At 42.3% G+C, this 19,101-nt stretch overlaps 1 protein-coding gene across 8 annotated transcripts in view; it reads right to left on the bottom strand.

Moving 5' to 3' along the window:
* The window catches only part of fryl (furry homolog, like), a 141,809-nt gene that overhangs the window by 106,266 nt on the left and 16,442 nt on the right, over positions 1-19,101 (bottom strand). For 3 of the 8 annotated variants that reach the window (XM_079673720.1, XM_079673723.1, XM_079673724.1), the window contains exon 1: positions 5,539-5,597. The exons of 1 other annotated variant lie outside the window; for it this stretch is intronic. Coding sequence is in view for 1 of the 7 variants with exons in the window: in XM_079673726.1 (XP_079529852.1) it covers positions 15,514-15,724 (211 nt within the window). In the remaining 6 variants the exon portion in view is untranslated. Of the gene's footprint in view, positions 1-5,538; positions 5,605-15,513; positions 15,810-19,101 lie in introns of those variants that run through there. 4 more of the 8 variants (XM_079673721.1, XM_079673726.1, XM_079673725.1 and 1 more) reach the window with 4 other exon arrangements.

The following is a 19,101-nucleotide window of genomic DNA, read 5'->3' as shown; positions in this document are numbered from 1 at the left end:
GACTACATTTGAGAAGTTAAATGCATACATTTAGCGAAACTAAGAGGCTCCTCTTTGGAAAGCGTAATCAATAATTCAAAGGTTCTGCACAATTAAATTATATTGATTGCAAAATGGACTAATGGAACTTTTGTTATATGTGAAAATATCTGAATGAAGTATAGTGTCAAACAATAAGACACTACACACTGATATACACCTGAACATCAGCAGGAGAGGACTCTTTAAAGTAGAGACACTACATACTGATATACACCTGAACATCAGCAGGAGAGGACTCTTTAAAGTAGAGACACTACACACTGATATACACCTGAACATCAGCAGGAGAGGACTCTTTAAAGTAGAGACACTACACACTGATATACACCTGAACATCAGCAGGAGAGGACTCTTTAAAGTAGAGACACTCCATACTGATATACACCTGAACATCAGCAGGAGAGGACTCTTTAAAGTAGAGACACTACATACTGATATACACCTGAACATCAGCAGGAGAGGACTCTTTAAAGTAGAGACACTACATACTGATATACACCTGAACATCAGCAGGAGAGGACTCTTTAAAGAAGAGACACTACATACTGATATACACCTGAACATCAGCAGGAGAGAACTCTTTAAAGTAGAGACACTACATACTGATATACACCTGAACATCAGCAGGAGAGGACTCTTTAAAGTAGAGACACTACATACTGATATACACCTGAACATCAGCAGGAGAGGACTCTTTAAAGTAGAGACACTACATACTGATATACACCTGAACATCAGCAGGAGAGGACTCTTTAAAGAAATATCAATATAGCGCCCAGCCCTACTCTCTAGCAGCTGATCTGAAGCTCACACCCAGTGCGGTCACACACACATTACATCATCACAGTCTCCACAAGCTACCAGGCTATTAACAAAATAAAACACTCACTACAGAGTGCTTGTGTGTGTGTGTGTGTGTGTGTGTGTGTGTGTGTGTGTGTGTGTGTGTGTGTGTGTGTGTGTGTGTGTGTGTGTGTGTGTGTGTGTCTGACTGACAGACACACACACTGATAATCTTACTGCTCTGACAGAGAATTAAAAACAGCTCCATGACATAAAGACATTTTGAGTCAGGATTAAGTTTGTTATGGAAATATTCTGAGTACAGACAAACGCTCTGTCTGCTCCGAGGCTCTCTCTCTCTCCGTCACATGCCCTCGCTACACAAGTTATGCAAAAAGACGCAGAGCTCGTTGCAAACAATCAACACAAGCAGAGGCTTTGTGACACACACACACACACACACACACACACACACACACACACACACACACACACACACACACACACACACACACACACACACACACACACACACACACACACACACACACACACACACACACACACACACACACACACACACACACACACACACACACACACACACACACAAGTGTAACCAGGGTTGGGAGGGTTACATTACATATTCTACTGTTGATATCAGTGGCGTAGCCAGGAATGATTGTGTGGGTGGGCCTGGAGAAATGTAGGTGGGCCAGGGGGAGACTTATTAAGCGTGGGGTCTGAGCTGAAACTTCATTAATGATTCTATTTTTTTTTTTAATGCACTAATGAAACTTAAGCCTAAACTAGCAGTGAAAACAAAAACATAGGCCTCAGAATGTAAAACTGACTTCCACATGACCACAGGTTGTTTACCCTCGACAGTCGCACAGTGGGCACACACTGAGTGTTTTCATATCCAGCACGTGTTTACACGCTTCACTGCAGACCTCAAGATGAAATAAGGCTTTCATTCACTCACGGCAAAACTTACTTTACTCACGCTAAAAAAAAATCTAGACACACACCCCCCCCCCGAGGGAACATTACGGCGCTGCACATAAACAGCTTCCTGTAAGAGGAGCTGATTGAACGATGAGCACCTGAACGCAGCAGCAGGATGCACTTCCTGTCCGGCCCCTCTGAAGGGCAGTTGGTGGGAACAATAATCGATACGTGCTGTAATTCAATCCCTGACCCCCCCCCCCCCCCTGCAGAGGACATCAGGATCCATCAGAGAGGGAGCATGCAGCAAACAGTCTGCACAAATCACTGCTCAAACTGAATACTGTAAGAAACGACATCTATAAACGTTATCATTCTCTACAATAGACGATATATGACGTCCTGAGATGTCTCACGGCTGATTCATTCATAAGACTGCACGTTGACATGTGTATTTATATTTACTCATAACAACCTTCTGTCATATCTGCATGTGTGAATTCAGCTACTCCCCTGCACTCTAAATGCAGATACTATCCTGCCAGTTTATAGACTTCACGTTCTACTGTATATCTTCTACTTCTTAAAGCTGTTTTAAATCTATTTTGAGATGTTTAAATTCTACTCTTTAATTTCTACTTATGTGCCTTGGATGTTTTCCCAATTTGGGATCAATAAAGTTCCTCTCATCTGATCTCAGTGTATTTTTGTAGTTTTTGATGCTTTCATGTTTACCCTCATGAACTCTTGTGTTGCTGCTATGACACCTGAGCTACAGGGATTAATACAGCTCTATGTACTTATATGTACTTTCTTATACTTTGTGAGAATTATCATGTAGTGCTGCAACTAACCATCCTGTTCATCATTAGCAGAGAGACGACGTCCACACACGTCTCAGAGTGCCGTTGTAAAGAACGACTATTATATCAATAAATCGCTGTTAAAATACAAAATGGAGTGAATATTATTATTCTTTTACATTTATTGGCCAGATGTTCCCACCACGCACAACTTCCCCAGTATAAGCAGGGTATGTGCAGGAATCCTGAAGTCACATGGAAGACCTTTTTTAAGAGCTCATCTCCACTTGGAGTTCTAACCGGTTACCTTGGCGACACACTTCACCTCACATTCACTATATACAGTATTAATTGTCCTTCCTCCTGATCGTTCAACTAGGGATGTCCCAATCACCTTTTTTTGCTCCAGATCCGATCATTTGATTTTGACAATTTGCCGATACCGATCTTTATGAAATGCATTAAGAGAAACAAAAGCATTCAAGTTGTCCCTTCAGGTTATTTTTTTATTTAAATTGGATATTCTATCCAACATGGATATAGCTTCTTTCTTTCACAGCAGCATTGGATCAGTTCAGTTGTGCAGCATTGGATCAAAATAAAGCTTTCAGTACTCGTTAGCTTACTGCTACAATTAGACACTGAGCCCACTCTGTTGCCAGATTTGAGAGAAATAAGCAGGTCTATGAAAACAAGCCCCAAAGAAGCAACACATACATGATGTTGTGTAATTTGAAACCAAAACTAAGGCCTCAGGATGACTTTAAGACTTGAACATGGTCATTTTTGTTTTGTAACATTGAATACAACAAAAAAATAAAATAATAATAAAAAATAAAAATAAATTATAAACCCGATTTTTTTGTCCCGATTCCGATCTTTTGAAAATCACGTGATCGGCTCCGATCCCCGATCACGTGATCGGATCAGGACATCCCTACTTCCAACCATTTGGACGCAGACTTGCATTTCCCCATAACCATGTTTAACGACCGGCGTAAACGGACCTTCACGCTATCAAGCAGTGAGCGTGCGATGTCCTGTTCAGATGACGTCACACCCGACGGGATGCCATAAATAAACTCCACAGATTCCCACTACACACCTACGCAGTGATTACATTCAGGCAGACTGTAGAATACAACCTCTTTGGACCATTTAGATACTTATTGAAAACAAGCTACAAAATGTAATACCTTGGAAAATGCCCTTTAATACTTTTTAATAGCCTTCATTTTCGCTAAATTGATTTATCAACTTTAAATACTTTTGAAGACCCCGCGGACCCCCTGATAACGCTCTGTAGCTGTGCAACTGCACCATAACCAACAACAACCACAGGAACACGGAGGCCTACAGACGGAGCCTCTCTCTCTCTCTCGTAGCTGAAGCTGAGAATAAAGTCAGTTAAACACAGACGGATGAGAGGTCAGCAGAGTCTCTGTGGAGCAGAATTCAAACGTAATGACAAAAGGTCGGACGTGTCTCAGAGCAGATACACTTCTTCAAATGAACCTCTGTAGTTCCAGGTACAGCTTCTGGAAGCTCTGACGTACTCTCGTGATTTGGCTTGTGAGTTGAACCAGATTCTGCTGCAGTGGAAACACAACTGTGCACCGGCTTCAAAACCCGATGTTTAAGGTCTCCTATTAAACTATTTTTAGGAATATATTATAGGTCTCAGAAATATATAAAAACATGTCTCTGAAGTGTTTTGCTCCAAACACCAAACAGATCATATTAGCCTCAAACCCCTCTCTTCCAGCTGTTACTAAAGAGCTGACTCTGGGTCAGTAGCTGCCGTGATGAAACTCCATATCATGTTCCAAACCACATCAAGGATTCTCTCTGAAACAGGATGGAGCTCAAACTCTCTCTCTCTCTCAGGTTTACCACAAGGTGACTTCCTTTTGATTTCCTGCTTCTTCACACACACTCTCTCCAGTACAGGTTAGCTCTGAGTGTTAGCATGCTAATGTAAACACAGACCATATTACTCCAGAACACGTCTTATTGTTTCTGACATCAACGTTTCTGATTGGCCCGTGGGTGTAAAGCCCGCCCACATTTTCGTAATGTGGTCATGACGCAGCAAATCTGGATCAGCTCCGTTGTTCCCCCGTTTTTAGAGATGTGGGAACAGAGGAGAAGAGAGAGGACACTTTGTGAGTCTCAAGACACACCGGGGACAAACCGGGGAGGACACATGGTGATGTAGAGAAGACATCACTTTGAGAGTCTCCTGACACACCGGGGACACATGGTGATGTAGAGAAGACATCACTTTGAGAGTCTCCTCACACACCGGGGACACACCGGGGACACATGGTGATGTAGAGAAGACATCACTTTGAGAGTCTCCTCACACACCGGGGACACACCGGGGACACATGGTGATGTAGAGAAGACATCACTTTGAGAGTCTCCTGACACACCGGGGATACACCGGGGACACATAGTGATGTAGAGAAGACATCACTTTGAGAGTCTCCTGACACACGGGGACACACCGGGGACACACCGGGGACACACCAGGGACACATGGTGATGTAGAGAAGACATCAGAAAGTGAGTTTTGAATAATAGGAGACCTTTAAAAAGGTGGAGAGGACGTTGTTGGGAAAGAGCTCAGCGTGATGTTGTGTTGCAGCGATGACACCATGCAGCATTATGGGCTGTTCCACTGCACTTGATGAATGAGTGTGTGCAGGCTGACACACACACAGAAGTTTCAGCAGCATACTCCCAGATCACAAACAGGAAACCTGCTGCACCCGTTAACCAAATACCGTCCGAATCAAACCCTTCCCAGGAATCAGTGAGGTCACCGTGCCGAGGCAGAAGGAGACGCACCACCTTCAAAACCAACTCAGGCTGTTCTGCAACAAGGGAGCGGCCCGAGCTCACACAGGGAAGCATCCTGCAGAATACCAAACTGCAGTAATCTGATTACACAACTCACCGTGCTGACCCCTGCCAGCGCGAGCAGGACCAAAAAAGAAGAATTTCCTAACATGACGGATGTTTCCTAGTAGGACAGAAAGAAAGGAGGGAAAGATTGTAAAAGGAATTAGAGTCATTTTAAACGCTGCAACTAACCAAAGATCTGCAGATTATTTTTACTTCATGGATTATAATGTCTGTGCCTGTTCCTCAGAGTCAAAGGTGATGTCCCAAGATAGTCCCTTTAGCGTGAGAGGCTGGACACAAACTTTATAGCCCTCTCTGCGGAACAATAACTTCAAACAGTCCGATTAGCTCATGGCTGCAGCTCTCGTCGTCTTTTAAAATGAATATCAACAACATATCTGCACGCATACAACAGGTAGAAGCCAAATCAGATTAGATTTCTCTCCAAAGCAGCAGCAGATAAACTGATTGTTGAGTGTTAGTGAAGCTAGTTGTTACAGAGTTTAAAGCAAACAGCGGCGAGCGTGCTCCGACAGGCAGCGCTGCACAAAGCCACACACACACACACCACTAAACCTTTAACTACCTGATCTGTGGAGACAATAGCAGGCCTTCTTCAGGGGATTCACACCGTCAGCACGACTCAGATTATAATTTAACTCATGCTCCTAACTCCACAGCAGCCTCAGATTAAATAGTCATTTTTAATTCATTGTTTTAATATTTATTACAGCAGTACATGGTTAGCCAGTGTACCTTGAACTCACTGCCCTAATCTCACCATGTTCAAATCACAAATCAAAACTTTTCAGAAAGGCTTTTAAATCAGTAATTAATGTTGTGCAAATAAAATGCATTATTAATATTATAATAATTATCATACAATGAATCTCCCAGCTTCAAAACTTGAGGTTGATTCCCATATCAGTTTATATATCTTAACATGTCAACTAGGGCTGCTCGATTATAGCAAAAATCATAATCTCGATTATTTGGGTCAATAATTGTAATTGCAATTATTAAATGCGATTATTCATTGACTTTGAAAACATCCATTTATTGGAGAATTTTTTTTTTAACAGTATGTTTTTAACAGTTGATTACCCTGAACTTTAACTCAACTGAAAAACCAATAAAATAAAAAAAGTAATGCAAGCCATGCTAATCGTAATCGCGATTAAAATACGATGAATTGAGCAGCCCTAATGTCAACCCAATAGCGAGAAGTGACCATCATTAGCCAGCAAGACGTAAACTGGCTTTGAGTTCAGGGACTGCACGACGCAGCAGAACCACAGGCCTCTCTCTCTTTGATCTGGTTTAGTGAAAAGGCATCAAAGCAAACGGAGCGGCCGGCAGAGATGGGCTTTCTTAGATGTGGACAGAAGGGTAACAGAGACGCAGTTTCCAAAAGTCATATGGGAGAGGTTTGTCTCCCAGTTTGCTCAACGTCATGATCAAACAGGACGCGCAAAGGAAAGGAGGGTCATGGGACACGAGGATAAATCAAATATGGAACAGACGGGGTCAGTGTGTGTCCCCTCTTCTTCATGTCTCTTCTACATCAACATGTGTCCCCTCTTCTTCATGTCTCTTCTACATCAACATGTGTCCCCTCTTCTTCATGTCTCTTCTACATCAACATGTGTCCCCTCTTCTCCATGTCTCTTCTACATCAACATGTGTCTCCTCTTCTTCATGTCTCTTCTACATCAACATGTGTCCCCTCTTCTTCATGTCTCTTCTACATCAACATGTGTCCCCTCTTCTTCATGTCTCTTCTACATAAACATGTGTCCCCTCTTCTTCATGTCTCTTCTACATCAACATGTGTCCCCTCTTCTTCATGTCTCTTCTACATCAACATGTGTCCCCTCTTCTCCATGTCTCTTCTACATCAACATGTGTCCCCTCTTCTTCATGTCTCTTCTACATCAACATGTGTCCCCTCTTCTCCATGTCTCTTCTACATCAACATGTGTCCCCTCTTCTTCATGTCTCTTCTACATCAACATGTGTCCCCTCTTCTTCATGTCTCTTCTACATAAACATGTGTCCCCTCTTCTTCATGTCTCTTCTACATCAACATGTGTCCCCTCTTCTCCATGTCTCTTCTACATAAACATTTGTCCCCTCTTCTCCATGTCTCTTCTACATCAACATGTGTCCCCTCTTCTTCATGTCTCTTCTACATCAACATGTGTCCCCTCTTCTTCATGTCTCTTCTACATCAACATGTGTCCCCTCTTCTTCATGTCTCTTCTACATCAACATGTGTCCCCTCTTCTTCATGTCTCTTCTACATCAACATGTGTCCCCTCTTCTTCATGTCTCTTCTACATCAACATGTGTCCCCTCTTCTCCATGTCTTTTCTACATCAACATGTGTCCCCTCTTCTCCATGTCTCTTCTACATCAACATGTGTCCCCTCTTCTCCATGTCTCTTCTACATCAACATGTGTCCCCTCTTCTTCATGTCTTTTCTACATCAACATGTGTCCCCTCTTCTTCATGTCTCTTCTACATCAACATGTGTCCCCTCTTCTCCATGTCTTTTCTAAATCAACATGTGTCCCCTCTTCTTCATGTCTCTTCTACATCAACATGTGTCCCCTCTTCTTCATGTCTCTTCTACATCAACATGTGTCCCCTCTTCTTCATGTCTCTTCTACATCAACATGTGTCCCCTCTTCTCCATGTCTCTTCTACATCAACATGTGTCCCCTCTTCTTCATGTCTCTTCTACATCAACATGTGTCCCCTCTTCTTCATGTCTCTTCTACATCAACATGTGTCCCCTCTTCTTCATATTCTTAATTCTTATTTTCATCTAAAGTAACAGACAGAGAATCAGCACTTTGGAAACAGGGCTGAAACAGAGGGGATTATGGGTAATGCTGCAATGATCTGTTTGGTGTTTCAGCCAATCAGAGACAGGCTCTGGATATATCTGAGACCTGTGATGTATTGATGAGAAACAGGATAACAGGGGACCTTGTAGGTACAACTAATGGTATTTAGTTTTTGTTTGGCTTCATGATATTTAAAAGGATGATAATATAAACAGTTATCAAACCGACCCTCTGCTCTCCATCCCTACTGGACTGTTAACTATATGAGACGATGATAGCATAATGTTTTTGAGCAAACCACAGGACAGCATGCAGAGCACAACGCTAGTTTTCATTCGGCAACCTGACTCTTCATAATCCTTAAGCCATTTTAATGTGATAGGTTTGAGTTCAGCAGCTAAGCCACTTGTTAATGGATCAAACAGTAAGAGAGGGAATACTGCCGTTTAAAAGGCAGCGCAGAGCGAGATATTAGGGTAGTCATTGGTTAAATTCTTCAAATGTGAAATATATATTAGTGCATGCAAGGGTTTATGCCAATTGCAGATCGTTAACAATTGAAGAAAAACCTTAAATTGACTAATTCATTATGACGAACCATTGACATGTAGAAGAATAAAATAATCTATCCTAAAACTCAAGCTGTTTGTTTGAGTAAGGCGGTCACATGATTAGCGGTCTTCATACTGCAGACTCCTGATGAAGCACCACCTCAAGCATTATGGGATGGCAATGTGACATAAATCTTCATATTCGATGGAATCAGGATCAGGTGACTCAGCTGATCAGTACATTGAGGTTTATTACTTATCTGAGCTCCCTTTATCAAATATGTTTCTGTGACATTGAAACTGAACTAGAGGCGAGTCCATTGCTTTGCATGTTATACGAGCCAATCACAGCACAGCAATCATGTGACAAACAGACAGAGAATCACAATGAAAAACAAAGCGTGTTTACAGTGAGTGTATTGTCATGTTAGCAAAGCTTAAGCAATAGGGATGCACCGATACTCATGTTGTCTTGAATTCATTCGACACGATATTTAATTGAGCACAAATTCAAAAATGAAAATGTACGAAACAACCAGTCATAGAGCCTTCTTTGAGAAAGATGACTGTTTGAATCCCATTGGACCAGGGAGATGCTGCCTTCAGGGTCCAACACAGAAACACGACATCCCTGCAGCTCTATGTACTTTTCTTATTTCTGTGGGGTGTTTCTAGAAAGATATAGTCTGAGTTCTGTGTCTCTGATTTTGTTTATACGATATATCAATTCTCTCGAGAACATGACGCCTCCTGGCGTAAACAACGTGACGTAAACAACAACAACAACGTGACGTCGGAGCTCCGTAAAAACAAAGCTGTCTCTGCGTCTGACATGAATACACCATATTACACGTGTATACACCCATATTGCATGCCCGCCCATTACTTCCCAGATTGATGATTTGGTGTAAAAATGCCTGAAAATATTATAAAAAGGTCCATCCAAGTTCCTCAGAGTGCAAGGCCATAAGTGAAATGCTTTAATCTAACGCACTGCAGTGTTTCCCACAGAATTTGATTCTATTTGTGGGGGCACCGCACAAAAAAAGAAAAGCCAAAGGGCCCTGAACCTATTCGGGTGGTCCACGCATCCACCCCCCCTCAAATAAGATAATACATGCAAGTTCATGGCTACTGTAGACAACCTTCTTGTTGCTCTGTGTTGCGTTGTTAATGAGTGAGACACACCGGAGTCGAGGATCTGTGGGGTTTAGTGTCCCAAAAATATCATTTACAATTCAGGCATTTAGCAGACGCCTTATTCCAAAGAGACTTACAATGACCAATCACAGGGACATTCTCTCTGGAGCAACCGAGGGCTAAGTTCCTTACTCAAGGGCCAGTGGTGTTCCAGGCAGGATTTGAACTCGCAACCTTCCGATCATCAGCCCACCTCACTATCCATTAGACCACCAAAAAAAAAGAAAAGAGAATAATAATAATATATATTTTTTATGAGATCCATTTGTGGTGGACCGCCACAATTAAATCAATGTATGGGAAACACTGCACTTTGAGGACATGATTAACAGTTTTTCACTGCGAACACGTTGACCTGGAAGAGTGTAACACATCACAAGCAGTTTGTTTGTTTTGTTAAAAAACAAGCTGACAAAGCAGGGTGTTTCTAGAAAGATAGAGCATGAGTTCTGTGTCTCTGATCTTGTTTATAATATATTTAAGCAATAGCTCACGACAGGCCGTGGAATATGGCCATTATATCACAGCTAAGGGGCGTGGTTCGGCCCGACGCGAAGCATGCAGTTTGCTTTTCAGCCCAACTGTGTACAGTTAAATCGACCGGACTTCTTTCTGCAGATGTGAGCGTCTTTAACAACGGGCAATAACGGCCCGTCCACACAACAGCTTCAAAAAGAGCTTGGAGCTGGACGTGTCTGAAGCTTGGGGATTTTATTCGAGCACCGCGACGGGCTTGAGCTGTCAGATTTTAGTAAACGGGATTTGATTGGCTGGCGCTGGTTACTCCGGCGTCTCCGGCTGCAGAAGTTGAACATTGTTCCGGAGACGGCGGAGACGGACTGCTATGCTACCCACAATTCAGTTCGGCGAAAAGCGAGGCAACGTGACCCCATTCAAAGTGAATGGGCAGACGCGTTGGAAACCGTTTTTGAAGCTGTCGAAGCTGTAGTGTGGACGGGCCGTAAGTCCTTGCTGCACATTATCCCCTACATGTTTCCATCTTAAGCTTCGTTAGTTAGTTTCATAACGGACATAATGTAACAGTTGTAACGGTTGCAGCTTTTTCTCATACGCGGAGGGATACTGACTTGTGAAAAGTAACTACAATTCTACCAGTGGGATACGCTCATTACATCACGGCTAAGAACCAATCAGATTGCTTGATTTGACTTGTCCGGTTTATAAATTAAGATAACATGACGCCCGGATACAAGATTTCTCCTGACGTAAACAACAACGTGACGTAAACAACAACGTGACGTAAACAACAACGTGACGTAAACAACAACGTGACGTAAACAACAACGTGACTTAAACAACAACGTGACTTCGGAGCTCCGTAAAAACAAAGCCGTCTGACGCTCCGTTTGATTCTCATATTGCTGGAGTCATTAAACCGTTTGAGGAACAGAAACATTGTTTTCTGGCGTCACTAACATTTCACGGTGCAAACTAAACCCTGTTTCTCTTCACGTCTCATCGTAGTGCTGGAAACCTGAGCTGATTATTTCTACAACATCAGAGAACAGGAAATAATCCGGTTGAACTGCATGTCCCTGCTCTTGAGACAGTGCTCCAACTCTTTCTCTTCACGTCTTTATTCTATAAACAAATGCAATGAGTGGCGTTCACGAGCTGGGTAAGAGTGGAAGAAACTATCGATTAAATGTTTTTGATTAAAGGTTGGCTTTTTAAAAATGAACGGGTCAAGTATTTACTTCATTTTAAAAAGGTAAACGATGTATTAACTCGGCACTTTTCAATTATTCTTAAATTAGATGTTCTTAAAATGAATTGTTACCCTTGTATTAGGGCTTCACGATTAATCTAAATGTTATCAAAATAGCCAAAAACGTCACAGTAACGCAATAATTGCTGCAGAGATTGTTCCATACATGATCAATCAATTTAATATAGCGAGTATTACTGCAATACCAGTCAAAATCATCGCATGACAAGGTTATTTTGCACATTGTGCAGCCCTACTGTGTTTCCTGACACTCATCATATCTCCAACATCTTTCCAAAACAGTCCTATAATCCAGCTCCTGTTGTCCGACCACAAACTAACCAAAACAACGTTCATCCGGCGCTAACGTCACGCGACAGATAAACATCGCCCGCTGTCCCCGGTGAAGAACAAACTGTTCTGTCCGCAGCATCCGGACCGAAACACCAGACTCAGAGACAGTTCCATCCCACAGGCCATAAGACTGTTAACCTGTTAAGCCCGGTGCCCCCGCTGCAAGGAACAGTGTCTCAGGGCTTCTTCACATTTAACAAACTATGAATGAGTCATACCCACTTAACGGGAAGAAACTCAGCTGACTGACGATACTAACCATTTTTAACAAAACAAAAACACAAGTCTAACGCCGAGCCTCTGAAGTGTGAGAAACAGTTTTTAGAGAGTACTTGTCCATGGACAAGTGAGTTTGGCAATTTACTTGTCCGAATACATTTTTCACTTTTCCAGAACGGACACAAATTGGGGCGACTGGAATCTTCTTCCTCGCCATCGTATTTTACATTTTCCCACGGTTTTTACGACACCGCTCACGTAAGTGAGCGGTAAGATTTTACTGCATCACACATAGGGTTGGGAATCGTTTGGATTTTAACGATTCCGGTTCGGCTTTTTGATTCCAGTTATTTTTGGTTCTCGATTCCGGTTCTTTGAGAGGGTAAAAATAAGTCCCATGACAAACTGGGAGAAAAATATATTTATGAAAACATTAAGTCAAATCTGTATTCCTATTTACAAATCACTTCATACTGTTTAATCTATTACGGTTATTGAATACAATTATATAAAAATAATCTCTGCATTGTTTATTTAGTTTTAAGTGGTGCAGTTTGAGAATGTACAATTGGCCCAGTCTCCTCTGATGTTACACTGCAACCTGCCTGTGAGACACAGTCCAACCACACATGTCCAACACATAGGCCTAATAATAATAATAATAATATTTATAGCCTATAGGCCTAGTGCTTTTCTAAAACTCAAAGACGCATACACATGTCCTGCAACACACATGCTGCAGCTGCCCAGCTACTCACTGTTTGTAAAAGTAAATAAATAGTATTTCCATTTCAATAATGTACTTTCTATACCCTGCTTCATAAACAATACTGACATCCCTGTGCTCCTCCGAGTCTGGGGGTCCGGGGATGTGAGTAAACAGGGAGGCTGCTCCACTTCATAAAAGGAAATGGAGGTCAATATTAACAACACATGAGCTAAAACGCTTAATAACCTTGATTACGTGTTAGAGAAAGAACATAACAAAGTTTGACAAAGATCAGGCTGTTAAACGGGCAGCGGATCCGCTGTGCGTAGAGAGAGAGAGAGAGAGAGAGAGAGAGAGAGAGAGAGAGAGAGAGAGAGAGAGAGAGAGAGAGAGGCTGAGCTGCAGCGATCAGCTGATACGGAGAATAGAGAGAGAGCTGCGGTCCGCGGGGCTCGGCCTCGCCTCCTGTCCTCACAACTCTTATCAATCCCGGGACCGGACAATTGTTATTTGTTCCTACTCGGAAACCGAGTTTTGCTTCCCAACCATACGTTCCCAGCCCTGCCACTGTGCTACACTTCCCGCCCCGCCCCGCTCCGCCCCGTCTAACTGTACAGAAAGCGGCGAGATGCATTTCCTTAGGAATCGACAAGCAGAACCGAAACTAACATTTCTAAACGAACAATGGCGGACACGTACAATTTGCGAATGAGTTCTGCCTTTTGTAAACTGAATTTATCAATAATTTGTCAATAAATCAGGGCGAAAAACGGTTGGGGCAAACTGCGTGCGCATCACTCTCACTCCTCAATGGGTAATATTTAGATGGATTTAGGAAATTCCCCTTGATTCTATTGGCTCTAACGGTTCAAAAGAGGTGTCAATCACCAACATCGACCAATGGGTTCCAGAGATATGGAAAATCCACCCAAATGACCCAAGAGGTGGGTTTTTTTCTAAATCTCTCTAAAAAAGGTCAAATGTCATTTGTTTTGCATCAATCTTGATACATCGTACTTATTATATGTTATAGTTTGGATTCCTAAAGCTTTCAGTCTACCATCCCATCATTCAAGGGTGGTTTTCACTATAAGTAAGGGTTTATTTTTGGACGGACACTATAATTTACAGTTTTTTACAATGTTCAATCTAAATTTACTTTAAAATAAAAATTCTATATTGATTCTGACTTTTCTACATCCAACTCACAGGTGTGTCATTTCTTTGAGAACAAATATTATTAATGTTCCCCTTTTAGAAGAGAAGATATAGTCATTTGTTCTGGGAAGGTCATTTTCGAGCCTGAGACCTGGAAAACAGGCTCGGGGCTTAACAGGTTAAACATCTGAACTCTTTAAACACCTGAACTCTTTAAAGTGCCTCCATAAACATTCATCTGTTTGTCATCTTGCAATCTACTGATTTATCTAAATAGTTATCACCGCAATAAACCGTATTTCATTCTGTCTTAATGAACATTATTTTATTTAATATTCTGTTCTTGTACATATCATATTCTATTTATGTATAAAGACTTCTTGCGCTATTTTGTATTTATGATATATGTTGCATTGTGGGAGGAGCTTAGGTCAGAAGAATTTCATTGCCATTTCTACACTGAAGCTGCTGAGCATCTGATGATAACACCTTAGAGTCTTTGAAGAATATTAGCTTATGAACCGGTGCAGGTATTAAGTATTAGGTATTAGCTTATGAATCGGTGCATGTATTAGCTTATGAATCGGTGCAGGTATTAGCTTATGAATCGGTGCAGGTATTAAGTATTAGGTATTAGCTTATGAATCGGTGCAGGTATTAGCTTATGAATCGGTGCAGGTATTAGCTTATGAATCGGTGAAGGTATTAGCTTATGAATCGGTGCATGTATTAGCTTATGAATCGGTGCAGGTATCAGCTTATGAATCGGTGCATGTATTAGCTTATGAATCGGTGCAGGTATTAGCTTATGAATCGGTGCAGGTATTAGCTTATGAATCGGTGCAGGTATCAGCTTATGAATCGGTGCAGGTATTAGCTTATGAATCGGTGCATGTATTAGCTTATGAATCGGTGCAGGTATTAGCTTATGAATCGGTGCAGGTATCAGCTTATGAATCGGTGCAGGTATCAGCTTATGAATCGGTGCAGGTATCAGCTTATGAATCGGTGCAGGTATTAGCTTATGAATCGGTGCAGGTATTAGCTTATGAATCGGTGCAGGTATTAGCTTATGAATCGGTGCAGGTATTAGCTTATGAATCGGTGCAGGTATTAGCTTATGAATCGGTGCAGGTATTAGCTTATGAATCGGTGCGTCCCTTTTAACAAACAATGAACTCAAAGGCAGATGATAAGCAGCTGTAACGAGGCGGCCATGTTTAGTAAACTCAGATAATTTCCCTGCAGCTCTACCTTTGAGGCGTGTTGGGATCCTGGACCCCGGATCCCCCCATCCTCCTCGATGGTTTGCCCCATCCTCCTCCATGGTTTGCCCCATGGAGAGCAGGCTCAGGCGCTTCATACGCAGCAGCCGGGGGCCCGAGTCCCGGGGCAGAACCCCCCCATGATCACCGGGGCTTTCCCCCGACATGCTGCCCGGTACCAGGCTCTTCAGAAACTCCATTATCCTCAAGACTGTGCTTCACTACTCCTGTATCCCGCGCCATGCCATAAAAACACACACTCTCCTGAGCGACACCTCACACACCTGAGAGGCTCTACCTGTCTCTGCTTCTACTGACAAGCTTCACTGAAAACAAACATGGTGCAATGTGAGAGTGCGTGCGCGTGTGTGTGTGTGTGTGTGTGTGTGTGTGTGTCAGCTCTATCTATCTGGGGAGGGACTCGACATGTTGCACAGGAGATAACACGCCCGGGCCGACAGCCAATCACAGCGCAGAGGAGGCGGGACACGCCCACCGCTGAGGGTTGATCAGCAGCGAAGGAGAGAGGAGGAAGAGGACTGAAGAAGGAGGACAAGCCTGCATGTACTGATAGTGCTCACACACACACACACACACACACACACACACACACACACACACTTCCTGCTCCTTTAGAGGAATACTGTATCCACAATTGAGAAAAGTCTTGATGAAGTTTAACAGCAAAACGATATAAATGTCTTTTTTACAAACTCTCTCACCTCCTGCAGAAGTCTCTTTCAAACAGTCCATGCTCTCTTCTTTACAAACGCTACTACATTCCTATTTAAAGACTGAGGAGCATGAATGCACCGGCTTAAGTGTGAGCACTTTTATCAACAAGGGTTTAGAGCAGTTTTATTATGAGAATGAAATGCATACGAGTTATGTTTGGTGTGTGACAGAGCGTACTCAAGCACAAGAGGAATTAAGTAAATGTGTAAGAACAACAACATGAATCTGAGAAATCCAATATGTGCAGTATATCAGAATTGAAACAGGAAGACGGTGCAGTTCTGAGGCAGAAATGTGCAGCGTTTACTAGAGATGCATTTACAAGACTACATTCAGAACAAAGTGACGTCACACTGAACGCCTGCAATGAGTTATGAACGCAGCTGTAAAGATGTCAGTCTTTGCTTTTAAAAGCTGTGAAAACATGTCGCCTTTAAGTTGACATTCACTTAATGTGAGCCTAATATATTGAGATCTCAGAATGTGGTACTGCGCGTTCTCAAGTCTTTACATTTTAAGCGAAATGTGAAAGACAGAAACGTATCTGTGTGTGTGTGTGTGTGTGTGTGTGTGTGTGTGTGTGTGTGTGTGTGTGTGTGTGTGTGTGATGTAGTTTAGAGAACTCTGCCCTCTACAGGCGAGACACTCCGAGCAGCAAGAGGAGAGGAAACCAAACGCTCAGCACGATGTGATGGCAGAACACCAGCTCGATACGCTGAATCACAAACGCTCTGCAGAGCAATCAATCGCTCCAAAGCTGTCCGATTCCTGCTGAATAAAACGCATTTATTATTCTCCTCATAAATACTTTATTAGCATGTATCGATGGATCCATAATAAGCAGGAGAAACCCGTAAAGCCTCCACGAAGGGCCGGTTATTATCAGAGCATTTCTATAGAGCCGCAGTGCTTTGATCTTTGATTATTCTGATCATCGCAGCCTATTGCCTGTAACCAAGTTTATGGAAATAAAGGAAATGGTGCAGACAGAGAGCTACAGAAAGCATGACTTTAAAAACAACAATGGAAGACCTTTTCAGACCCTTTCCATACATGTTAAGACCTCATCTCCACTTGGAGTTCTAACCGGTTACCTTGGCGACACACTTCACCTCACATTCACTATATACAGTATTGATTGTCCTTCCTCCTGATCTTCCAACCATTTGGACACAGACTTGCATTTCCACATAACGATGTTGTTTAAGAACCGGTGTAAACGGAGCTGCGCGCGAGCAGTGAGCGTGATGTCCTGTTCAGATGACGTGAAACCCAACGGGATGCCGTAAATAAACTCCACAGACTCACACTACACACCTACGCAGTGATCACATAGAGTGACGCGTCCTAAAACCCAGAAGTAAACTCCTTCTGGGTCCCTCGGTTTTCCTATTTTTTTTTACTTGTTTCAACTTTTTTTCAATACTTTGAGATTTCTCATCTTCTGGAATTGAATGAATGTTATAATAACGTGGTCTGTTTAGTTTGTGCGACCTCAGGCTTTCTGTAAATCAGCATTTATCCACTATACGTTTTCTCACCTCAGCCAACAGGAAACACTTGTTTTGTTGTTGTTGATATTTCTACATTGTGTTGGTGTTTCCTCTTCCTGTGTGCAGTCTCACCTTGTTTGTGTTTTGGTGGAGCAACAACGTCTACTTTAGTACAGAGAGCCGCAGTGACTCTTCCGGTTCCTTCGACAAAAACGCAATCTCTCCATAGGGTTTAGGGAAATAGCTGGAAATCAGGTCTGTGGTTGAAACACACTGAAGAGACGGATCACGTTTAGTTCAGCCGGATAATCTCCACATGCCTACCCGACTTTTGTCATTTTCTAATCATAAATCTATCGATTAGATAATTATAAATTAAATATGCAATGAAAAGGTTAGGCGTCAGAGAGGAAACCTGATTTAGATTATTAGGTGTTTACAGGCAGGGAGGGAGAAGTGGACACCCCGTCTTTAAGAGCGGCAAGAAGGTATTTACCGTCTGCATAACAGCTCCATATTCTGAAAGCCAAGACTTTGTTTGAACTCAACCCTAACCCCAAAATGACCGAAACAACAACGTTTTGACATGAATCCTTATTTCCGTCACAATGTGCCGCTGCAGCATCCGGCTGATTGTGACGAGCAGGTCACACGCGGTCATAGCAGTTAAGCGTTTTGTATGAAAGCGTGTTGAGAGATCTCCATCAGACTGAAAGTGGAGCTACAGCAGTCATTAAAAACCTCTTCATATCATTTTCTTTTATATTTAATGTTTAACTAGCACCTGTTTCTGATTGGTCAGCATACCTGTCTGTACCAACGACCCGGGGGAAGCTCAGAGAATTTAAATGAATCTGTATTTATGTACAATTTGCCAAGACTTAGTTCAAGGCTTTTATCAGTCAGAGCTATAGTGTAGTTATGACTATGAACATCTGAGGCCACAGGTTCCTCCAACAGAGCAACACAATCACATTACGCCGACATGCTGACTGCAGTGGGGTTTGAACCTGTGACCCCCTGAGCCCAACACCAACGCACCATCCACTGCGCCACACGCCTCCACAATAACACAGAAACAAATAGTTAAAATAGTGCAATAAGAAGAAGGAAAGGGGTAATGTTTGAATGTGTATGCGAGCAACAACGTGTAGATTTGAGTGGGCTGTAAACTGAGGCGGGGGTGATTTGTGTACTTCTCCATGTAAGTTATATATCTGTGGAATAAATAATAGGTTCTAAAAAATTAATTTAAATCCTCTTTATAAAAAAAATGTTGAACTTTCAGATATTTTTCTAGACTTTTTATGATAAAAAAAATGTTTTCTTCTCGACTCAGTTTTGTGGTG

The sequence above is a fragment of the Notothenia rossii genome, assembly GCF_949606895.1.
Source record: "Notothenia rossii genome assembly, chromosome: 1".
NCBI classification, from domain to species: Eukaryota; Metazoa; Chordata; class Actinopteri; order Perciformes; family Nototheniidae; genus Notothenia; species Notothenia rossii.
Note: the sequence above shows the minus strand (reverse complement) of the source record. Positions and strands in the feature narration are given on the sequence as shown.